This window comes from Gossypium arboreum, chromosome 5, assembly GCF_025698485.1.
Source record: "Gossypium arboreum isolate Shixiya-1 chromosome 5, ASM2569848v2, whole genome shotgun sequence".
Lineage (NCBI taxonomy): Eukaryota > Viridiplantae > Streptophyta > Magnoliopsida > Malvales > Malvaceae > Gossypium > Gossypium arboreum.
The window spans coordinates 91,466,928-91,492,752 of NC_069074.1; the positions used below are offsets into that span (position 1 = coordinate 91,466,928).

The 25,825-nt window shown below is 30.8% G+C and overlaps 3 protein-coding genes across 3 annotated transcripts; 2 read left to right on the forward strand and 1 right to left on the reverse strand.

The window, feature by feature from the left end:
• Nucleotides 1-4,520: 4,520 nt before the first annotated feature.
• On the forward strand, nucleotides 4,521-9,304 carry LOC108453782 (probable beta-1,3-galactosyltransferase 4). Its single transcript, XM_017752076.2, has 10 exons — nucleotides 4,521-4,983; nucleotides 5,687-5,789; nucleotides 5,874-5,938; nucleotides 6,030-6,305; nucleotides 6,433-6,505; nucleotides 6,606-6,726; nucleotides 7,582-7,669; nucleotides 7,758-7,883; nucleotides 7,978-8,084; nucleotides 8,922-9,304. The coding sequence occupies exons 1-10, from the start codon at nucleotides 4,871-4,873 to the stop codon at nucleotides 9,065-9,067; spliced, it is 1,218 nt and encodes a 405-aa protein (XP_017607565.1). The 5' UTR covers nucleotides 4,521-4,870; the 3' UTR covers nucleotides 9,068-9,304.
• A 2,903-nt stretch (nucleotides 9,305-12,207) lies between these two features.
• Nucleotides 12,208-13,815, forward strand: LOC108452336 (CASP-like protein 2D1). Its single transcript, XM_017750110.2, has 3 exons — nucleotides 12,208-12,486; nucleotides 12,887-12,998; nucleotides 13,372-13,815. The coding sequence occupies exons 1-3, from the start codon at nucleotides 12,305-12,307 to the stop codon at nucleotides 13,630-13,632; spliced, it is 555 nt and encodes a 184-aa protein (XP_017605599.1). The 5' UTR covers nucleotides 12,208-12,304; the 3' UTR covers nucleotides 13,633-13,815.
• An 802-nt stretch (nucleotides 13,816-14,617) lies between these two features.
• LOC108453509 (uncharacterized) lies at nucleotides 14,618-19,667 on the reverse strand. The gene is made up of 9 exons (XM_017751643.2): nucleotides 18,800-19,667; nucleotides 18,257-18,302; nucleotides 18,034-18,112; nucleotides 17,896-17,941; nucleotides 17,689-17,787; nucleotides 16,489-16,557; nucleotides 16,056-16,389; nucleotides 15,789-15,934; nucleotides 14,618-15,712 (listed from the first exon to the last, which is right to left on the reverse strand). The coding sequence occupies exons 1-9, from the start codon at nucleotides 19,337-19,339 to the stop codon at nucleotides 14,735-14,737; spliced, it is 2,337 nt and encodes a 778-aa protein (XP_017607132.2). The 5' UTR covers nucleotides 19,340-19,667; the 3' UTR covers nucleotides 14,618-14,734.
• Nucleotides 19,668-25,825: the final 6,158 nt, after the last annotated feature.

Sequence of the window (25,825 nt, forward strand, 5' to 3'; positions counted from 1 at the left end):
GTGTTTTATCTCTTTGTGTAAAAAAGAAAGTATAATGATAAATTTAGCATCTAAGTTTTACTTTTTTGGTTACTTCAATCATAAATTCTTTTTATTACTTTGGTCATTAACCTTTAAATTTTAGTTTAATTGCTTTCTCTCTTTTCTTTTTCTAAATAGAAAAACTGATTGAATTATTAAAAATTTAGGGACACTAATGTGGCAATTTGCATGGAAGCGCACGCATACTTTATTGTTGACATGAGTTTTTTTGAAATTTTTAATATTTTTTAAAAATTTTATGAAATACACCTAAATTACCATATAAACTGTCGTATCAATATTATTAAAATTTTAATAACCCAAATAGCTTGTTGTTAAAAATAATCATCTAAATTTTAAAAATTAAGGGCAAAAGTAATTTTAAGAAAAGAATTAAGAGCAAAATTACACTAAAAATAGACATTAAAAGCAAACTTTACTAATAATGATAATTATTTGTTGCAAAAGTTTTTACCATGGTGGAGTATATACACATGCATGCATAAACAACCATGAACAGATCCAAAATATTGTGTGCTGGAATTGGGTCCTAGCATCAATGCTATCCATATATTTGCCATTATTTACAAGTTTCGACAATCATCAATATTGTTTAAATCGAATCAAATTGATAGTTTAGATAGTTGAATAAAAAATTTAGTCGAAATATTAATTTAGAGAAGTAAAAAATTAATTAATTCGTAAATAGATACAGATCGATTGAATCGAATTAAATAATTTTTTTAATTTTAAATAATGACAAATAAATTAAAAATCAATAATGCGACCAATCACCAAAACTTTAAATTGAATCCTAGCCTAGGCCTAGCTTCTTTAACTCTTTTGAAGAACCTAAAAGAATCCATTATTGAACTCATGTTCTTGTCACGTGTTCACCCATATCCCTTCATGAATGTTTGGAAAATGTTGTGTTGGAATGATAATGGTCCAAACCACATATGTTTTGATTTTTCAAGTTGGTTAAATTTTCCTACTAGTTCCTATAATCCGTAAAAGTTCTGGGTTTAGTCTCGATATTTTAATTTGATCAATTTTAGTCCTATACTTTTCAATCTGGTCGATTTTAATCCTTGTACTTTTTTAATTTTAAAATTTTACTCCTAACTCAAATAGTAGCAAGTAAATTCGTTTGGTTAAAGTCAATTACTAGTTCTATACCGAACATACATTTGTAGATTTAGTATATATATTCCCTAATTGAATCATTTCAAGTCCCTATTCTTTTTCAAATTTTAAATTTTCATATGACAGTCGTTAATCCATTAATTGGATTTTTAGTAAGTACTATGTGAAAATAACAAGCTAACATGGTATTAGACATATAATAATATGTCTGCCCATCAGATTTTGGAAATAACAGAACTTAATGTGTTGAACAATTATTATTAATTTGGTGAGGACTGAAGTTTTAAATTTTAAAAAATATAATGACTAAAATTGACCAAATTAAAATACAAAGACTAATAAAAACTATGTCATAGGTTTTACTTTTTACTTTTATCTTATTTTGACAGCCTAATATTCTCCTCTAAGGTACTTTGTTTCTTAGAACATGTCATTTTGTTTCACATTCAGTTTTTGTCTTGTCTGAAGCTTTCCTCATCTCCTCTCTTAATTTTTAACTTAATTTGGTATTATATTTAATTTAAAGATTTAATTTATTTATATTTATATTAACTCATCGACAGAATAGATGTCACGAGTCACAGAAGCATCGTCGTAATTGAAAAATTACTAAAAAACCCTTATATGTACAAAGTCAATAATATTATTTTAAGGGTGTTTACCTTTTTTTTATATTTTATAAATAAATAGAAAAACTAAATCATAATAAGATTTGAACTTATGTCGCAATGAATTTTAAACATTTAACTTTACCATTTCAACCGCAATATTATTTAATTTTTGTATGAACTTTTATTAAATATATTGTTACACTTTTTTCTCTCACGTCGTGAGTGTATCATAATTTAATATACATTCATTTTAAATTTTAACTTTCAAAATTACCATGGTTAAATTTAGGCATAATGACAGTTTTTCATTAATTTTCCATCTCTTTTAGTTTTTGAACTTGCATTTTTTGTCAAATCACCTTAAAATAGATGGAAAAGTTCACCTTTGTTAACTTTGTTGATGTGGAATATATGTGGAAAGCCCCGTAGATGACATGTCAGCATTTAATTAATTTTTAAAAATTTTAAAAATATTTTTTAATGATTTTATATTTTTAAAAATTGCTTTTACATTTTTTGAATTTTAAATTTTTAAAAATTAATTAGATCTTGACATATCATCCACGTGACAATTTATATATATACAACGTCAAGAAAGTTAAAAAACGTTAACTTTTTTATTCATTTTGGGTTGATTTGACAAAGAAGCAAATTTAAAAGGAAATACAAAAATTAAATAGATGACTAAAATGATTATTTTTTACATAATTTCAAGTAAAAAAATAAAGAGAGAGAGTTTATTTACAATTATTTAATGGTTAAAATATCCCTACATTATGTGTAAGTTGTTCATATATTGCTTGTACTCTAAATTTGTATTTTTATTTTTATATTTTAAAATTTTAATCTTAATTAAATTATCATTAAATTCATTAAATTAAAATTTTATTTTCAAATGTTATATGATAAATATATTATTATACGTGTAATGTTAATTCACAAAAAGTCATATCATTTTAGTTAATGAATTTAACGTTACTATTCTAGTCAAGAATGAAATTTCAAAATTCAAAAATATAGGGACTAATAACAAAATTAAACCTTACTGATTTAACCATTTTTAATTTAAGTGATTAATGTGGAAATATTACTTTATCATACGTGTAAACTTTCTTTGTTAATAAAGAACTTAAAAAATAGCCGATTGAGCCTTAACTCGATTAGCATTAATATTGTTGTTAATCCAAGAGGACTTAGGTTCAAGTACGTTAAAATACATTATCTTCCAATTTTAGGGCTTAGGAAGGACTATAAATAGTTTTACACATTAAATAAAAAAGAGCAGATATAATAAAAACGAGCAGATATAATAAAAACGATTAATAGTGAAATAAAAATAATAATAAATGTGCCCAACAAAACTTAACAATTTCCTATAATAAATCAAATCAAACATGAAAATCAACTTTGTTTCTTTGTCCAAAAATAGAAAAAAAATCATTTATATTTTAGAGTGCATTATTGAAGAATCAAACACAACTAGCACTAGCACCAGCACCAGCACCAACACTAGGGGAATCGTTAAAATGTCAAATGAATTTACAACTAGGATTCAAATATTGTACTACCAACCCTTATTTAGACTCTGGACTGGACCAAATCAAACAAATAAAATACTTTAAAAGGGCTAATGCATTTTTTTATCCGGGTTAATCTCTAAACATGATAATTATTATCACGTTCGAGTATAATTTTTTTCAAGTTAGTACTTAAATTGACAACTGTACTCACATTAGGATCTAAATTGTTTTTAGTTCAACTTTTTTTAAAGACTAACTTGGACCAAAAAAAGTGGTTAAAATATATTATAGGTCCTAGCGTTGTTCACAGATTTGGAGTTAGTTCCTGTACTTTTATTTCTAGGAATTTAGTTTATTTATTTTCAATTGTTTATACTATTAAATTGTCTTTATTTGATGTGTTGGTGTGACATTTTGAAATAAAAAAATACTCACCTGATAGTAATGTAATTAAAAATATGCCACGTTGTAATGAATTTGAATTTAACAAGCTGATTTTAACAGTGTTAACAGTTGGATTTGAAGTTTGAAATTTGAAATTTGAAAAGTAGATGAAATAAATTTCTAGAAATAAAAGTACAAAGACTAAATCTAAATTTATGAAGAGTGTAGGGACTTATGGCATTTTTTAACCAAAAAAATTTATACCCGAAATAAGAACAATTGTCGAGTTCAAGGATTAACTTATACCAACAAAAATTTAAGCCTCGAACAATTGCCGGATTCAAGGACTAACTTGAAAAAAATGTTTCATTTAGGGATAAAATGTGGATTAATCCAATTTAAAATTCAAAACACTATTTTTCTTGGAATGTCAGCTATATTTTTTTAAATATATGTAAGAAACTCAACAATTGAAGTTGCTGGGTCATCTCCACATACTTCCCAAAAAGGTTTAATACACTTTTCGAGACTTCAACTTAACAATTATTTCCATATTAGGACCTTAAGTTAGCAATTTTTCTCATATTGAGGTTTGAATTTTTTTTTTCCAAATTTTTCAAAGTATAAAGAAAAAGGATCAAAACCTAATGTGGGAACAATTACCAAGTTCAAGGATTAATTTGGAATGGGAAAATTTAATAAGTTTAGGGACTAACTTGAAAAAAAACTCAGATTCTAATGTGCAAAAAGTTCAGGCCCCAAGAGTAAATTAACCCACCTTAAAATTCAAAACACTAAATTTCTTCGAATGTCGGCTGTATTATTTATATTATATTTTTTAATGTATATAATAATTATATGTAAGAAACTCAACAGTTGAAGTTGCTGGTTCATCTCCAAAAAAACTTCCCAAAACAGCATCATTTTTTTTTCCTCTTCTCTGCAAATTTTTTCAGCTGAAACAAATCTAGAAAAACCCAATTTGAAGATTAAAAATTCAAAGTATTGAGTCACACTTTCATTTTGTAAAAAGGTCTTTTCCTTTTATTCGTTTCATTTTTCTAGAAAGTTGAAGGCTTTGGATCTGAAATTTTGGGTCATTTTGACTTTTTTTCATTTGAGATAAGAATTGGGTTTTTGCTTTTGATTTAGATTTTTCAGTACTTTCAGAAGAAGAACAAAAAAAAAATGAGTTGGAAAAGCAAAGGATTTGATCCAAATCCTAAATCTATGGTAACAAAAAAGTTGACTCTTTTGCTTTGCATTGGCTGTTTTTGTGCTGGAATGCTCTTTTCTGATAGGTAAATTTCTTTTTATTTTCATTTCTTGATTTGGTTCTAGCTTATATTTGCAGTTTGATGAATTAGGTGATTGTAAATATTATATATATATATAACACTTAGTGAAAGCAATAGCTGTTTTTCTTTGTTTTAATTAGTTCCATGGACCATATTTTAAATCACTTTTTTACTAGGTTTATTGCTATATATTTGTGTATATTATTTTAGTGGCAATGATTATGAAAACTTTTGATAAATAATCATTAATTTTTAGGGATTTTCTTTTTGTTTTTACATTTAGATTGATATGTGCTATGTAATTAATGAACCCACTTTGTTTAATGGTGTGTAATGCTAAGATCTGCACTTCATATAGCCTTGTGAAGGTTTTCATGTCGTTGTTTTATGCTTCTTTCATGGTGGATTCAAAGTTTTAGCCAGCATCAAGATCTTTCCGTATTCGCTTTCACTGCGAGGATTGGTTAATGTCCTCTGAAAATGGTGTTTTGTTAATGATATTCATTTGACATTTCATTTTGTTTACTGTCCTTATATTGAAACTTGTTGTTGGGATCTTCCGTTATTATCGTTTTCTCGAATTTGTTCAAGAATCAATGGATGTTCTCTGTCCCGAATCGAGAAGCTACCTTTATATCTTCAGTCATAGTTTGTTATATTGTTACCAATGTGAATGCCTAACTAATTAGATCTTTGGGGGTATCAGAATGTGGACAGTGCCGGAGGCAGAGGATAAAACCATATCACGAGCAATGGGTGTTAAAGATGAAAGACTAAAGTTAATTTCAGAGGGTTGTGATCCGATACGAGTGAGTTTTCTATTCAAATACTCGATAATTTTGTCGCCTTTTGTTAAGTTCTTGTTAGCTTACACGATGGATTTATATTAACAGAAGGATGTGAAGCATGAATCAAAGGATATACTCAGTGAAGTTTCGAGGACTCATAATGCTATACTGTAAGTTCATATCCGTGCTTCACTTTTTTACTTACCCCTTCGATTTCATTGTGGAAGGTGTATTTTTTTTTTACGGATTATAAAAATGCAGAACATTGGACAAAACAATATCGAATTTGGAGATGGAGTTAGCCGCTACAAGGGCAGTGCAAGAATCAATAATTAACGGTTCTCCCATTTCCGACGACCTGAAAATCCCTGAAACAAATGGGAAACGGAAATACTTAATGGTTGTAGGCATCAATACCGCTTTTAGTAGCAGAAAACGAAGAGATTCAGTTCGTGCTACTTGGATGCCTCAAGGAGAAGAAAGAAAGAAGCTTGAAGAGGAGAAGGGAATCGTAATGCGATTCGTAATCGGCCATAGGTATGTACTTTATCGAGTTCAAAGCCAAGTTTTGTGGACAGAAGCTTTATGAATCCTTTTGTTGTATAGTCAACTATTTCGACTGAATTGAATTCTCTTTAAACTTTTTTATCTGTCCAATCGATAGTGCTACCTCCGGGGGCATCCTCGATAGAGCTATTGAAGCAGAAGACCGAAAGCATGGGGACTTTCTGCGGCTGGTACTATCCTCAATCTTGCTAGTTTTCAGTTTTATGTATATATCTCGGGAACAACTATGTAGCCTTATTTTTTATTGTAAAAACTTTTTGTTCCGAGCAGGAGCACGTTGAGGGTTATCTCGAATTATCAGCCAAGACAAAGATATACTTCGCCACTGCTGCTGCTTTGTGGGATGCTGATTTCTATGTCAAAGTCGATGATGATGTGCATGTAAATATAGGTACATATACAACATTTTCTTCCCCATTCTCTTTTTTTTTTCTTTCATGAGAACAGTCTTTTAAACCGGTAAACATTAAACCTAAAATTCTTTAATATATTTTCCGTTTTCGTGTGGTTGCCAAAATGTATGTTGCACTTGAAACTGAGTATTTTGTGATGACAACAATTTGTAGATGTAACTCATTTATCTTGATATGTTTTTGTGTTTCTAGATTTGATATGATAGATATTGGATACGGTAAAAGACCTCTCCAATCTCTGTCAATTTTGAAAGTGAGCAACTAAAGATAATTAAGCACGGCGTTAATGTTTTCCATCAATTGTACATAATTTCAATTGTTATAGTAACAAATTTAGCATTTAATGTTTACATATTTTGTCATTATGACCTTGATTCTAATATTCAGCAAATTCATCCTCAACATTTAAGCATTTACACAATCGTTGCAGGATAAATTAGAACCAAATTGACAGAATGTGTAAACTTTGTAGGCTAAATTTATTATTCTACCAATTAAAATCATATACAATTGATAGAAAATATTATCGTTCTGATTAATTGTTCTTAGTTGTTCACTTTCGAAATTGACAGGATTAAATTGTTTTAATTTTTTTGAGAGGGACTGGAGAGGTGTTTTTACCAATTGGATACTCATTTTTGGTTTTTTTCCTTGGATAATGAAAAACATTAAGAAAATGTGTTTGGTTAAAAATTTTGAAAATTTAAAATAGGTGAAAATTAGAAAACAATAAAAAGTTGTTTTCACTAAAAATGTTTGGTAAAACTAAAAAAATTAACTTAAAATGAATTGACTTTGGTTCAAACATATATAAACAAAATTTGCTTTTGCAGCAACACTTGGAGCAACTTTGGCTCGACATCGAACCAAGCCCCGGGTTTATATCGGTTGTATGAAATCCGGTCCCGTTCTTGCCCAAAAGTAAGTCCAAGGTCATGTTTCTAACAAAGAAGTTCGGAGTTATAACCTAAATTTATGTTTTCTCACTTTTATTCTTGTCCATGGATAGGGGAGTAAGATATCACGAACCCGAATATTGGAAATTCGGTGAGGAAGGAAACAAGTATTTCCGGCACGCAACGGGGCAACTATACGCCATCTCTAAAGATTTAGCTTCCTATATATCAATTAACCAGTAAGCTTTGCATCTTCTAAACAAAATGTTGTATCTTTGTGTTTGAAGTTCATTTGTGCTTATTACTCGTCTTTCTTTAACGATAATTTTCCAGGCATGTGCTGCATAAGTATGCCAATGAAGATGTTACGTTGGGATCGTGGTTTATAGGGTTGGATGTCGAGCATATAGATGACCGAAGCCTATGCTGTGGCACCACAGGTAACATCCTAAACTAAATGCAGTACTTGTTTCCATCTGGTATTTGGAATCATCTTATCAAGGAACTTGTTATCGATAAGTGGTTCTCACCAGTCATATGGAGGCCCTTGTGTTAAGAGTTGAATTACATTTATCCCCTCTACTCAAAATTTGTACAAATTGGTCCTTTCACGGTAGATCAAAGAGCAAACAAATTCTTCTGTTAAAAAATTCATTTATTTCTACTATTAAAAGCTGGTCTTTATGCATCAGCATAAGATACATGTGGCTATACATGTGGCTATCTGATTATTTCATAAGCTACGCCATTTTTTAACTGTAGAAATGAATGAAGTTTTTAACAGATCGACCAGTTGTTGCTTATGTTTTGAGTAAATAGGACAAAATGCAATCTAACTCCTAATACAGAGGTTTCCATGGTACTTTTACTTGATATTTTCCATCACCGACAATATTTTTAAACCTATGTTGCTCAGATGTTAATTTTTTCCCTTGAAATACTCGTGTTCAACACATGGATATAAGGATATGACCTGAAAGGATCATCCATAAACAAGGAAAAACTTAAGAAACATTCAACCATACCTCTGTAAAATCTCTCACTCCCAAATCTGAGCAGCATAGCTTTAGAAAGGCACCTAACATTAAAGCAATGCTTGGAGGTTCTATGATCCCAATTGTTCTGTAACATCCCCGGACTTCCTCCGGGGACTGTATGTGTATATGTGTGTGTGTGAAAAGACAAGAATAGATAATAAATACCATATGTTCAAGGAGTATGTTACAAAACCAGGATTTGGAAACAAAAAGATTGATGATGAAAAACATTTGCTGCAGATTGCGAGTGGAAGGCTCAAGCAGGCAACGTTTGTGTTGCTTCGTTCGATTGGACCTGCAGTGGGATATGCAAGTCTGTTGAGAGGATGAAAGACGTTCACCGACGGTGTGGAGAAGGCAAGAATGCTTTGTGGAGTGAAGCTTAGTCAGTTTTCCTCCGATCTCCGGAGGAAGCAAAGTAAACAAAATAGCCATAGGAGCTTGTTTTTTTGGCCTTCATGAGAATACATTGTAGAAAACAGTGAGGTGTGTAATTAAAAAATTCAATTCTTTAGGGGGGGGTGGGGAGTTTTGTAAGTGTGAAAGGCAAACTCCACAATAAGTGCCATTAGTTAAGCCATAAAGCTTTTGCTTCTTTTATATATATATATATATTCACAAAATCAGTGGCTTTTTTTCATTACACTTTTTGACTGATATTTCTCCCTTTTTCATGATTGTGGGTGAAATTGATGATGAAATGCTTCCATTTTGATGTCTTCATTTCTTCATCTTTAAGCATCACCATCTAAGATTATATATATATATAAAGGGTTTGGTTAAATTATGAAAGTTAAATTCTACTCATAGCTCGGATTTATTTTTATACTTTAATTTGATCAATTTTAGTCATTGTAGTTTTCGAATTTTAAAGTTTTAGTGGTTTGTTTGGTTAAATTCAATTACTATTCTTGTGTACTATACATACATTTGTAAATTTAATCCATATTATTCAATTGGATAATCCTAAGTTTTTATATGTCATTACACGTATGGTAATATATTTGTCACATTAAATTTTGGGAATAGCATAACTTAATATATTTAACAACTATTATTTGGTGAAGGCTGGAATCTTAAATTTTGAAAAAGTGCGTGAATTAAAATTGATCGAATTAAAATACAGAGACTAAATTCATAACGTTTACAATATACGGTTAGGGGTGTTCATAGTTCGATTAAAACTGGATTAACCGACCGAGCCATTCTAATTCAGTTAATTGGTCAATAGCCGAATTTAGTTCGGTTGGAGGTCGGTTAATGATTTTTTAAAATTGCAGTTATTGATTAATTTGAATTGAAATCGAGTAATTAACCGAAATAAATAATATAATATATATAATATATTTTTATATTAGCAATGTATTTTTTGAACTATTATTTTTTATATAAATCAAAATAAATAATATATTATATATAATAAATTTTTTGAACTATTAAAAAAAGAAATGAACATTAACAATATATTTTTTTATATGTTTTATACTCTTTTTGTATTTCTTAAGGTATCTACTGAAGTAAGTTCAAGAACTTATTTTATACTTATTTTAATCAAAAGACAAAAAACATATAAATATCGGTTTATTCAATTAACCAAACGAATTAACCGAAATATTTCAGTTTGGTTAATGTATTTGAAAAAATTTCACTTGGTTAATAATTAAAGTTTTTACATTTCAAGTAATTCGATTAATAGTAATTCGATCAATTAATAATTAAAGTTTTATATATATATATATATACTGTGACTAATAGCAAAATTTAACCTTTTATATATATATATATATATATATATACTGTGACTAATAGTAAAATTTAACCTTATATATATATACTGTGACTAATAGCAAAATTTAACCTTATTTTCAATATACTTTATTTAATGCTTCAATTGTCAACTAAACATTTTAAAGTTGATAAATCAATTTAAAATTTAGGTACTAAGAAGAAGACCCACAAAAACCCTAAAGCCAAGTTTGCTGTATTGTTTTGATTCCCATTTGAAGTGTAGACAAAAAATTGGTTCAAAATTGAGCTCTATCAATCACTAGAAATTATTTTATTATTGGTATAATGTTAAATTTAGTCTTTAACATTTATATTTTCATCAATTTGGTCCTTTTTAGTCAAATTTAACCCTTAACCTTTTAAAACAGTCAAATTTGACAATTGACTTTTTTATAAAAAAAAGGTCAAAATGGTTTTCCTTTAATGAGATTACTAACTAAAATGTTAAAATTTTAAACACAAGAACATGCATGACAATTTACTTGTACTCCGTGTTAATTATTTTTGAATTTTATGAACTTTTATATATTTTTAATTTTATTTTTATAATTTTTGAAATATTTGTTTATGTAAAATATAAGACAAATTATATTATATTAGCATGACGCACATAAACTGTCATATGAGTTATCAAGTCAACAACGTTAAAAATTAATATTTTAATCATCATTTATGTTAAAAAAAAATATAACTCTTTTTAAAAAAATTAAGTTTAAATTTAACTTTTAAAAATAATGACCAAATCGATAAAAATATAAAGATTGAAGATTAAAATTATTATTATACCTATAATATTTAATAAATACAGTTGTACAAACCAGAATCAAGTTCACTCAACCTTATCTCATTCAAAGAGTTAAAAAAAAAAACAGTAGTGGAATCAAACAAGGTCATTTTGCATCATCCATTAAAGTGAAAACAAACACCTACCAAACAATCATTACTTCCAAAAAGAAAGCACAGCCCCACTAGTTCTCACTCATCCCACTAACATATCAAACCTAATATCATTCATCCCACTATTTCATATTTCATATTATCTTTCGATTTATGAATTCGATTTATGAATTTCGATGTCTACTATTAATAATAAAAAATATATAAGTAAATTTGAGTACGTTAAAATGCATTACCTTTTTATTTACGAGTTGAGGAAGAGTTATTAATAGTTTTAGATATTGTGTAAAAAAAAAATACGACCAAAACCCATAATGAAATTGTTCAAAAAATAATGAGTTCAAATGTCTTTAAGCGCATATTATCCTCCGATTTATGAATTTTGAAAATTATAAGTAGTAGTAAGAAATGTATAGAAAAAAAAAATGTTTAAAGCCTATAAAAATGATTTTTACATTACACTTTAGGAAGAAAGGATATCAACACCAATACTCGGATCTTAAACTTTAAGTTATCAAGACAAAATTTTAACCACTCCTTTGTCTTAATTATTTTTTCGATATTATTGAATTACCCCGTAAATTGAATCAAAAATAATAAAAATGTCAATTGATATGCTTCTGATTAAATTGTTTCAACCATAACTTCTTACCACTCAATTCAACAAGCATAAATACAGATCTTGAACCTTGAGGTGCCGATACAAAATTTTAACCCTCGAATTTAACCAATTGTATAAACTAACCTAAAAATCAAAATATTCAATCCTCCTACTTTTTTTTTTTACCTACTTGATTCAACAAACAATCCAAAAGCTCCCCTTTCGCACCATAATACAGTACCCCATATCTATCCCCCACCACTTGTTCACTTTACCATTCAACAAAACCATTCCATTTTTCTTCTCTATCTTAAACCTTGTTGTTTTGTTCCAAAAGATGAGTAACAACAACATTGCAGAAAGCTCAAACACCCAAAACCCAATCCTCAAATTGCTAGATTGTTCCCTTAGGGTTTCAGTGATTCCACTAAGTGTTGCAACCATTTGGTTAACTGTAACTAACAAGCAAGACAACAGCATCTACGGAGATGTCAAATTCAACAATCTTTTGGGTCTCAAGTAAGTCATCTTACCAACTTCTTTCTAGTGTCGATTGAGTCTTGACTCGGTATTAACTTTTTACAATATTGATAAAAATCAACTTCTTTACTAAGTTGACACAGTAACGAAGATAACGTGAGTTTAAACGCGTTTTTTCTCTTATTTAAATATTAAAAAAGAGTTATGAGTCGAGAAATAGACAAAAATCAACTTCTATAAAATGTTGATTGAGCCTTAGCTCATTTGACACTCTTGCTATTGCAACAACGAGGAAGACATAGATTTGAACGCTATTAAATGAGTTTTTCCTCTGATTTAAAGATTAGAAAGGGATTATAAATAATGAAGTGTTAAGATTTTTATATATTTATTTATTTATATTTTAGATAAATAAAAAGTACTGAAATTTGATTCGCAGATACATGGTTTGCACCAGCGCCATATGTGCTGCTTATGCTTTATTTGCTGCCATTGCCTCTTGGATCAGATATTTTGTCACTAAAGCTTGGCTCTTCTTTGTCTCTGATCAGGTATTTCAATCCTTAAAAACATCAAACTTTACCATAATTTTCATGTATGATTCTTTGAATATTACTTTTTTCGATTTAAAAATTCTAACCCAATCATTAACTTTGTTAGTATTTTCTGTCAAAATATGTCAATTTGTCATATTTATTAAACTATTTTCGTATGCCGATACGAATGAATTAAGTTGACAAATTCTGACAGAAATTATAAACAACGATAATGATTGGACTAGAATTTTTAAATCGAAAAAAGTAGGAGGATTGAATTACTAAACTATTAGTAAGTTTAAATTTTAATCACTTACTTTCAAAAAAATTTATTTAAGAACCGAGACTGATAACATATTTTAACCTCTTTCTTGTTTTGGTACTACAGATTGTAGCATATTTAATGGTGACATCAGGGGCAGCAGTGATGGAAATATTGTACTTAGCATATAATGGGGACCAAAAAGTCACGTGGAGTGAAGCCTGCGATAGTTATGGCAAATTCTGCAATAAAATGAAAGTAGCTTTGATCCTCCATGCCTTGGCTGTTTGCTGCTTCATGGTTTTGGCTCTCATCTCTGCTTATAGGGTTTTTAGCAAATTTGACCCTCCTTTTTTTTCTAAACAAGATAATGAAGAAAGGACTTAATTGCAAAATGGCACAAACATTTGGCTTTGTTTTGCATTAATATATATACTCTTTATAGATGCTTTGGGGTTTAAACTAATAAGTGGATTATATTCCATAGAGAGGTATGTATTATATGGGAAATTACCTGATGTGAGCGTTGAATACGAATGTTTTTATATGAATATTATCAATTATTTTAAATTTTTTATTTATTTATTTATATGTTTGAACGATAATATCTCGTTTGTGTTTATATACGGGTTAAAAGAAGATAGTTTAGCAAAATGAATAGAAGAAACTAAACTTTGCTAATGAGATTTTGGTTCAATGGGGTAAAAGTATCACGGAGGACCTTGTATTAGGAGTTAGATTACAATTTGTCCATCTTCGTTCAAAAAATGTGCAAATTAATTCTTGTACATTGGATCAAGGAGTAAACCAATCCTTTCGATTAAAAATTTCATTCGTTTTTATAATTAAAAAATGGTTTGACTGGCGAAATAACCAAATAGTCACATGTTGCATGCTATGTGTACCTCATGCTGAACCAAATGGAATTTTTAACAAAATGACCGAATTGCTCTTTGATCTAATGTACAAGAACTAATTTCCCCATTTTTTGAGTACAAATGGCAAAATACAATCTAACTTCTAGTACAAAAGCCTCATGGTACTTTCACTGGCTCAATGGTAAGTTTTTAGAACCGAATCAGTGGTTAAATTGGTCAGGTCACCGGTTCAATTGGTCCATACTGATTCTCGAGTCAACGGGTCTAATATATTTCTTCAAACTGATACCTCAATCGATTTCAAGTCTTTATCAATTGATTGAAAAAAAACTATTAGTAATTTTAAACATTGTGTCAAAAAAAATAGATATGATCAGAATTTATAAAAGAGAGTTAAATTTTTCTTTTAAAATCAAAGGGAAGTGGTATTATTCTTGTCTGGAATATGCTAATTGAACTCTAATCTGTTAAAATAAAATGGCAGCAGCTTAAAATTAAAGCAACAGCTAATCAATTTCAAATTTCAATTGAAAACAAAATTAAAACTTTCTTAAACTTGTAATAAATACATAGCTACAAAAAAGAAAAAATAGATAAATCCGTCACAGCACTCAAAGCTGCAAAGCCAGATCTGGCTGCTGGGAATCAACCAAAACACCTGACGATTGTTTCACCGGTGACCCTGGAGATTGGAACCCGATATTAAGATCGGGAGGAAGTGAATCCTGCTTCTGTCTCGGCTGTGCTCGAGGGCTAAGACCTTGCCAATGAGGCTGAACTTGGAACCGAGACAAGTCGGTCGCCACGAGTTGAGGGAAAACCATGGGTCGGTTTTGGAACTGAGCTTCATTCATCATGCGAACATGTTGCGGTGGGAAACCATGGAGGGGAAAATTATTCTTCTCTGGCTGAGGTTGAAAATGCATCCCCGCAGAAAGAGGGAATTGCCCTCGAACTTGTGAAGCTTGCGGATGAAGTTCCCTAGCCGGGTTGTATAACGAATCTGCGGATATTTTTCCTTTCGAAGTGCCAGAGTTTTCATTTGCTTCCTTAAAGGCTCCAGCTCCTATAGACATCCATGCACGAGCAGCGACAGCGGCAGCATTGCTGGACTCATCTCTTCTAATAGGTGGAACAGATGGCATAGCTGGTGGAGTAAACAAAGATGGCCTCCCTTCTGATGTTGACCCATTTGCGGGACAAAATGAAGTGGATTTCGATTCAGAAACGGGGACATCAAGAGGATGTGGCTTAGCAGGAACTGGGGTCCTATAAGTTCCAACATCCTTTCGAACATCAGTTGCAGGAACCGGGGTCGTCCTATGAGTAGCATCATCCTTTCGAGGATGAACATCAGCAGCATGCTGCAACTTTGTGAAAAGGGCTGATTCCTTAGGAGCACGAGTCTCGAAGGTTAATACCGGTGTTGGAAGTGGTTCATACTCTCCGACCCACCCACGACCAAACTTACAGCCAACAGGCAGTGCTTGCTCAATCCTGCGGGATGCAACTTTCCATGCAACAGGTCCAAGCGTTGCAGCAAAGCGAGCAAGACTCCTAGCATACGAAAGTTCTGCTTGAAGCCCAACCTGAATCAGAAAAGAAAAATAACTAAGAAGGCTAATAATAATTGAAGATGATAAAATCAGTTTGCTTGTTACATACAGCAACCAGCTGCTTGATTTCAGCCTCAAAGGTCGTAAATATCGAATCCGATCTAACCACCGGTTGATTAGATATGTTATATGTTGCACGACGATTATCATCAAGTGCAGTTGTCCTCCTCCCAAATTTAGAAAGAAGACCCTTCCCTAAGACACGAAAGAATAATTTAAGAGCTAAAACAGCACTGCCACATGTATAAGGCCCTTATCAACAATTAAAAAGCCACTATCGAAAGTGGAAATATGGGTTCGAAAGGGAACTCAATACCTGATGATAGTTCTTCAGTTTTCTCTCGATTATAATCAGGCACAGATGAGTTACCATCTACAAGTACATCAGTATGGCTAGGCCTCCCACAAGCATTAGCTTGGATAGCGATGGAAGTGTTCAGGATATCTCCAGAAGTGGCAAGAATGGCCCCTGAAGAGAAATCAGAACCAACAGGTTCCTGTGTTGTAAGGTATAAAGGTTTTCTGGTTTGCTTCTTTGCTAAGAAGTTTGATTTTGTTTTCTGTTCAATCTTGCTATCTTTCTCAGACCGGTCTACATCAATCCTTAACTTCTCAAACTTTTTCATGGCCAGCTCTTGAATGGACCTTGCCTTCGCATAATAACTTATAGTCAGAACTCAGAAAACCAAAAGATAATCAAAAGTAAACTATAATTCGGAAGGAACGAAGAGGCGAAAAAAACATTATACCTGTTTATGGTATACTGTATCTGGCGCATTGTATTGCATTGCGTTTGAGCATATTAAGAAGACATCACTCTGCATCCAAGAAAAAACAAGCATAAAAATCCAAGAGAAGGCAAATGTGAAAGCGGGGATCACTGTGGACCAAAATGCTACATTTTAGTTCATTCGGTGATATTGTTCACACTACTCAATGTAAACACAAAGCAGAGGCATCTCCATTTACAAGCACCAAAAACCGAAATCTATTTACCTAACCAAAAAATTCAGCTAATTGCAAAATGCTAAAAAAATAAAAGCCTATGACAACAAGATGATGAAGTAAAAACCCAGCCAAGAACTAGGAAACATATTGTCCAAAGACTGAACATATCCCTCAGTTCCACAATGTCGAAAACCAATTAACCAAACAAGATCAAATGAAAGATGAAGCTCTGAATCAGAGGCAATCTATCTCAATTAACATGGTGGGGTACTTCTTGGTTTTTGCAAGCTCATTTAGAAAGTTTCACCTTCACCAAAGTGTTCTAATCTGAAAATTTGCAACCTCAGCAGCCATCAAAAGGAGTTACTTTTATGCTTTCAAGATACCTTAAACAAATCTGTTATCTTAGTGAGGAAAGCAAATGCAATAGGACCACCATAAAAACTCTAGCCACCACTATTTGCCAATTGAAAACAATGTTGGTAAAATTATGATGAATATTAGCAACTCTCCAATAGAATGGACCAAAATGCAACATTCAACACTTGAGCCATGCCAACCAAACCTTTTATCTTTATCACAATGATTTTCAAGTTCCATATGTCAGATCTTGTATTGCATTACAGCAATCCACAACACTCTTGCCCAAAACCCATAAAACATACCCGATGCCAAAACAGTTACAGGATAATAAACAAGCATCTATGAAGATTGAAAAAATTCCACACCAGTTCTATGCAATTTCCACTTTCTCAAATTTGATGAACACCATGTGGCATCTTTAGAACAAGAATACACTTTGGGGGCTGCAATGCAGATCGATTTCTCCAATAAATACTAGAGCTGAACTTAAGGAGGCCTCTTCTTTTCCCAAATCAATTAATTTCATACCATGTTCAAAGGGGTAGAAAATTAGGAGAACTTCAACTAAGAAGAGAACTTCAACTAAGAAGAGAACTTCAGCTACATAAACCAAGCCGAAGAACACCATGAACACATACCTCAAATTGTTCCAGTGTCGAATAAGATCCATTTGCCAACTTCTTCCTCACCGTGGCAAAGTCCATCGGATGCTCAATCACATCATGGTAATCAGGAAGCTGCAAAATCAATAAAAACTTACTAAGGCGAAAGAAATTAAACTCAAAACAAACCAGAATTCCAAATAGGAACGTGCTGCCAACACTTTCGAAGTAAATTCTGCTTACCTCCTCAGGATCAACGGGTTCCGCATATACACCATACGTGTCTTTCCTGCCATGATTCACAGCCAATCCGGCATAAGCAACACCAAGTAGAGAGAAGAAAGAAGAAAAAGAACAGAAAAAAAGGAGTCCAATACTCACTTCTGAAGTTTATCAAGAATCAATTCCAATATCTTCTTATCAGGTAATGGAACCGCTGATGGAGGATCGGATGGCGTCCCTAATAAAAACCAACCAAAATCCATATCAAAATTCCACATTCTTAAACCGAGACACTGAATTCTCAAAACCCAGCACTCACATTACAACAAAGCTCCATAAACAGAGCAAAAATCGAAGACCTAACAATAAATCAAAAACAAACCTGGAACCGAGTCCTGCCCTTTGGATTCCCCTTTTCTCCCTCTCATCTGTCAAACCAAAAAAAAAACTCCTAAACTTCAGAACACCCAAACCTTAAAAGAACACAAATCATCAAAATATAAAAGCTTACACTCAAACCAGAACCCATCTACAAAGTCTCCCACAAGCTACATATAATATATAGATGAAGAGAGAAATGAGAATGAGACAGTGACAGTGACAGGAGACAGTGACAGCTAAAGGGGACAATATAGGTACACTCGAACATTACAGACAGAGAGTAGAACACAAAGATTTAGAGAGAGAAACAGATGGTTTAGAGGGAGAGAGAGATAGATAAATAGAGAGAGAAAGGTGGGAGCGTGATCAGATTCCGTTAGAAGATTTTTTGGGGGGGGTTTTTTGACAGTTGACCCTTAAAACCGTTAATTTTCTCCTAAATTCTCTCGTTCCCTCCAAAGTCCCAAACAATAAATAGTTGCTTGCTTTCAGCTTGTACTTCTCCTTTGATAGATCAGTAGAGTACAAATGATTTGATACAAACCTCGGCATCCACATCAACACGGCCATCGTCATCATCATCTTCATCATCATCAACTTGTCGGTCTTCTTCTTCTTCTTCGTCTTCATCATCAACTCCATCACTGACGTTGATTCTTCTCTTTTTAATCTTTCTCTTCCTTCTCTCACTTTCCTCTTCTTCCTCTTCCTCATCTTCATCTTCTTCTTCCTCCTCCACTTCCTCCTTCGCCGTTCGCCTCCCACGCGCGGCTGACGACGAAACAACACCTCGGCCACGGCTCGGCGGTAAAGAAACAGGAGGAGAAGGCGGTTCAGCTTCTAGACCTTGATTAAGTTTAAGAATAAGCTTAAGCTTCTTCTCTCTCCTCCTCTCTTCTTCCTCGTCTTCTTCCTCGAAGTCTTCGTCCAGGTAATCATCATAATCGATGTTATACCTCACATTTCTCCGCCGGTGACTCCGCCGCAGCTCCGATTCAGTCGCTGCTGCCGGCGAGCTTCCCCTTTTAGCCAGATCCGCCTTCGATGGCCTCCCTTTCTTCTTCCTCTTCACGATCTGCCCCATCTCTTTACACCTTTTCTCTCTAAAAAAAAAAAAAGCCTCACACACCCTCCCCTCTCTCTCTTCTGTTGTTTTTATTTTTTATTTTTATTTTTATTTCCACTTTCTCTCTCTTAAATTTTTTTTGATTCCATTTATTTTTTTTCCAGATAGTGTCTTGGCCTTTTTCCCGAGATTTCCGACCCTATATCCGAGGCTGTAGGTTCGTATATAAATAAAAAATGAGTGTGATGTTTGTTTTTTCTTTTTCAACTTTCTGGCTGTCTAAATGACATATCGGGAGTGTATAAAACGACACCCAAATACGCCGTTTTGGAAACTCCCTGATTAGGGTTCGGCGTGTCCCGTTCTGTGCGGCTCATTTTCTTTGATCCTAAGACTTTTTTTTTCTTTAGCGCGTGTGTAACACGCTCGTTATATGTAATGACATTTTTACTCGTTCTGATAAAAATTACTATGAAATTCTAAAATTTTCCTTTTATGGTAAAAAATGTAACATCAATAGTTCCGGGTCAGTTCATCGATTTAATCGATTTATCGTCAAATTTTTTTATCTAATCATAATTTTTATAATCGTGTTTTTCAAATTATATTCTAATTTTTATTTATTTATATTTTATATTAATTTAATTATAATTTTAATTTCTCAAGTTGTAATTGATTTTAGTCTAATTATTAACAATGATAAAAGCATAATTGTTAATATTAAATATATAATTAACTAATGGGAAAAGTTAATAACAAATTATTAGAATTTAAAATCAAAGAAAATTAACAATATCCTTATAAAAATAATTTAAAAATATCATCAAAGCATTAATTAAAAATATAAAAAAGTTGAAATAATATAAAATAAAAAATACATTAATGTGCTTATAATAAGAATGCAACCTCAGACTCGATGATGTAATTGCAATTATCTAACCATCTAACGAAATGAGCTAATATGTTAAAAATATTAATTAAAAAAAAACTTGAAGCAACATGGAAATAAAAAATTATAAACATGAGTAAAAGAAGAATCGAACTCGAGACTCAAGAATATAATTACAACTACCTAACAATCTATTGAAAAAACTAATATACTAAAAACCATTAATTAAAAATTTAAAAAGCTTGAAGCAACATGAAATGAAAAAATACAAATGTGAGTTAGAGAGGAATCGAACCGAGATTCAAAGATAAAAGCACTAACATTTAGCCATTTGGCCAAAGCTAAAAACATATCTAAGTTGGAAGCATTTTCCTGCCGTATCTACTGAAAATGCATCCAACTTCCACTGTAAAGGCGTCCAACTGGACGCATTTTCCCTTTCTCTATCCAAAATCAACCTAATCTGATAAATTTCAAAAAATTGGCCTAATCCGATAATTATAGTTAAAAAAAAATAATTTTTGGGTAATTTACCCTATTTATTATTTGACATTTAAAAAAATTACTAGATTAGACCAATTTTTTTAAAATGATTTGTTTTTTAGGTTTTTATTTTTTAAAAATAGGGCTAGGGTTTTGTAGGGTTTTGAGTTTTTTATTATAAATATTTTAATTTTATTATATATTCTTTAGTTTTAATAAATTTTTGAGATGTAAAATTAATAATTATTTAATTCGATATTTACTAGCATCGTATTGACACTAGTTGTATATTCGAATTGTAAAATTCAATTCGATTCATAATTGAAACTCCAACTACTCAATTTGATTAAATCTTAATTTATAATTTTTTTCAAATTTTTTTAATGCAATTGAGTTTTGATCAATTTTTTTTACAAGAGATTGAAGTCGATCAGATTTTTTAGTGCATTATTTTTAAACTTTTAGTGCATTTTTCTTCAGAAAATATATCTCGGGAATCTTGGGATATCTGATGAGTGAGTGGGAAAAAGTGAGAAGTTAAAAGTGCTAGAATGAAAACGCTCTACGTAAGTCGCATTAAGAGGGAATTGAGAGAAATGATATTTGATTGAGAAATTAAGAGGAAATCGAGAAATTTGAGAATGTGAGAGAGACTTAAGATTGAATTAAAAAAATGAAATAGGGAGGGTTATATAGACATTAAAAAGTGACGGTTAAGGGAGTCGTTAGTTCCAACGATTAGGGAAGAGTCGTTGTTCTCTAATGACTAATTAAATAATCATTAGAAAAAATAGTCGTTAGAAATGAGCATTAAGAGAAAACGCTTCCAGCCGAAAACATTTTCGTTATTTCAACCTAATTCAATAAATATATTAAGAAACGGCATTTTTACGTAATTCAATCCCTATTAAATAGCAACATTACTTATAGTTTCCAAAAGTAGAAGGATTTATTTGACGCGCCACCAAGTGCGAGTGATATTCACAAATCAAATTTGAAAATGTCCGCCAACACTTTGACTATTAGACCCAGTCTCCCACTAAAAAACTGCTCGGCTTCATCCTCGCTGTAAAAGGACTGAGTTGTCAATTCACAAAAACAGAGCTTTTCTTTTCCTTTTTCGGTGCAGCGTTCACATTGAATCATACCGTCCAAATGAGCAACGACGTCAATAAAACCAACGGTGGTGATGAGCAGCATCCGCAAAGGTGGAAAACTCCTGAAATGCAGCTCCTTCGTACGATTCAATTTCTAGGTGAAGGCTTCATTATTTGAGGTATCTATACTACATTCAATGTCTTTAAATAAATTTTTTTTTTAAATATTTTAATTTTTTAATTTAATTATTTCTTAAATAAATATTTTTCATTTATAGAGTCGTAATCATAAGTCATACAGTATGCATACTCACGAGCATGGTAGTTGGTATGGGCTAATATTGGTTGATATGTATTGTCTCAATTTTAAATCAGCATAAACTGTTTAAGTTTCATTTCGGTCAAAATATTTTAATTGTTTTAGTTCGTGTGTCAAGAGTCAGATTGCATTTTACTCTCTCTACTTAAAGAAATGAGTAAATTAGTTTGCGTATGTTAATCAAAGAACAAATCGGTCATTTTTTATTAAAATTTTCATCTATTTGTATTGTTAAAAACTAACGTAGCTAAATAAATAACTAGACCTTATCTTGATGTATGAGTAGAACTGGATGAAAATTTTAACAGACGGACCAGTTTGTTCTTTAATCTAATATATAGGGACTAATTTGTTTATTTTTTTAGTAGAAAGAGCAAAATACAATCCAATTTTTAATACAAAGACATCTATGGTACTTTTACTATAAATCCATTAAATCATGGTTTAATCCATAAACATATTAAATTTAATTTTTTATTTAAAATTATATAAAATATGGGTCATCAAAATAAAAATAGTAATCATCTAACATAAGGGCATAAGCGAAAAAAAGGACAATTTTTAAGAGGCAAATAAAATTTTAATTTTTTATATTCTATATATTTATAATTTTTAAAGAATTAAATCGAATTTTTATAATTTTAAGGGGGTAAAGTGTAATTTTATCTTTAATAATTTAAAATTTTAAAAAAATTAAAGGGCTTAAATAGTAATTTTTTATTTTTTAGGGGGCAGGGACCCCTGCCAGCCCCTAAATTCGCCTCTACATAAGGGTATATTAGTCATTTTCTAGTTGAGACTTTGTTAATTCGTGATACCGATTTAATTAAAAATTTTATTAATAATATAAATTTAAAAATAATATAAAATTTTAAATTTTAGGGTTTTAAAGATTTAAGGAAAAATGGGCTAAGTTGGCCTATAGCTGATGACAGAAAATCATTATCTTCTTTTTCTCGCTTCAGCATAAAAAAAAGTTTTGTATTACTGTATATATACGGCTTGTACGCTGTCGTTTTTCTAACTGACTCTCTGACAAAGTCAGCTAATCTGAACCGTCGGATCGCTCTGATTTGATGGTAAGCCTGTGCTGGAATCAATCACGACCGTTCTTTTTCAATTTCCTTTTACGTTTGGTTCAAATGGTGGGCCCAATGCATAACTATTCTGAAAATATTGGTAAATGGAATTATTATACCCTGGGTCCCACTGCTGACGTGGTGTAGGTGTAAATGGTCAACTTATTAATGGTTTTTAAAATTTAAATTAGGTTGAGAATAATATACACTTATTTTTTTAGTATTATTAATAAATAAAAATAATCAATTAAAATTAAATATTGAATTAAAATAGTTGATTAAGTCTTAGCTCGATCAACATAGGCATAATTATCATTGTAGGAGGATGTGGGTTCGTGTGCGTGCATTATCTTCTATTTATGGATTGAAGAAAGACTACGAATAGTTCTATATGATCAGAACTTATGATGAGATTGTTCAAAAATATTGAATAAAAATATGTTATTGTAATAAATAATATGTATAATGATAATTTTTTAGTTATTAGTATTTGTATTTTTGTCAATATTTTAAAGAGAATCGAGTTTTACCATCAACTTCTTAAAAATAGTTGAATTGTTGTTTTTTTCTAATAGAAATGCATACTAAAACGTTAAAATTTTAAACATGACAACTCACGTGCACTTTATGATATTTTTATTTTTATAATTTTTAATATTTTTTAATTTTAAATTATTTACTGACTTGACATATAAAATAAATAGTACCTTGTCATGCAGAGGCAAATCTAAAGAGGTTGGTAGGGCCTCGACCCCTCTAAAATGAAAAATTATTATTTTGGCCTTTTAGAAAATTTTAAATTAGTAAAGGTAAAATTATATTTTGACCCTTCTAAAATTATGAAAATTTAATTCAATCCTTTAAAAATATAAAGATATATACTATTAAAATTAAAATTTCATTTTAGCCCCTAAAAAATTTTTTACTTCACTCGATGTCAATATAAAGTATATATAGATTACTATGCAAGTTATGAGGTAAATATCATTAAAAAAATTAACATTTTAATCATTATTTCATTCTCGTTAAAAACAATTTTACTTTTTTTAATATTATTCAAATTTAACTAAAAAAATTACAGTAAAATTGATAAAAATGTAAAGGTGAAATCCATTATGCCTAAATAATATGCTATCTAATCTTAAAAAGTTGTTGATGGCCAAAAGAAATCTAAAAGTTATTCTAAGGATATATGTGAGTAATATTTAATTTGAAAAGCAAAAGAAAAGAAAATAAAAGCTTAAATTATCCAAATATTTTATTTTATTTTATTTTATTTTTAATAAAAGTCTTGCTTTCCACATATGTGTAAGTCTCACATATAATATATGATTTTTCTCCTTTTGAAGATATGATAATGAAATATTTCAACTATAAAAATAATATTAATATATAGCTTACGAGAATAAATTATATTAGGATAATTCTAAAAGTATATTTTTAAACACTAATAAAATAGTGACATATCATAAAATTTTAAAGATAACGAAGATTTATTATACACTAATCTATATCTAATATCTAATATATTCTCCAACTTAATTTAACATTAATTAAATTACTTAAAAATAATTAATTTTTAAATTATAAATAAACATCTTTTTTATCTTTTGTAAAATTAATCATTTTGGTTTTTTTTCTTACCCTGAACCCCGAATCCAAAATCCCGAATATTGAACTTGAACCTTAGACCTTGAGGTTTAGGGTTTGGCTTTAGGTTTAAGGTACAAAAGGTTTAGGGTTATGAGTTATGCGCTTGTGCTTTAGGGTTTGAGCTTGTGGTTTACAGGTGCATGGTCATGGGTTCGAATTTAGGATTTAGTGTTTATGGTTCAAAGTTTGAGATTTTAAAATTATGGTTAAATGTTTAAAGTTAATGGTCAATGTTATGGGTTTGAGTTTAGGGTTTCAACTTCTAAGTTTTAGGTTTAAGGTAAAAATAATTAGCAAATTTATGATAAATAATTTCGATACATAAATGTTTACATTTCAACAAAATTTTCCATGTCATTGATGCATAATTTTGAAAAAAATTTACCCTACACCTAAACTCATAACCCTAAACCATAAATTCTAAACCATAAATTCTAAATCTAAAATCTAGAAGGTCCTAAAACATGCACGATAGGAGTTCTGGGTGGAACAATGGAATTGATCTAGTTGGCTGAGTTATTAATTTGGTTGGTTGGGTCAGTAAGGGTGCCACTTTGGGATTGTGAAGCCATGACGTCTACGCTCGCCATACCAATTGTTGGTACAGTGGTACAACAAGGAGGAGATGTGGAGGAAAGATTGGTGGTCACTACGGAGGTCGATTCACCTGGACAGAGTAAAGAGTCGGAGTAGAAAAGACTAGAGAAGAGGAGGGTGTCAAAGCTAAGGGCTAAAGGTATATTGACAGAGTGTTGTCTTGGTATCTTAGAAGAGACCATCTTTTCTTCATCGTTCGTGGAGGTATTTATAGGTAAGGGTCTCGTGCAAGGTGATGTTAATGTATTGAACTCACAATCTAGCTATTATTACAAATTAGGGGCAAATATTTTCGATGGGACAAATCTTGCCATCCACTTTGACTTGATGGTATAAAACAGTTGAACCCATATGAAGTTTGGTAACGAACAACTTTATGTTCCCAAT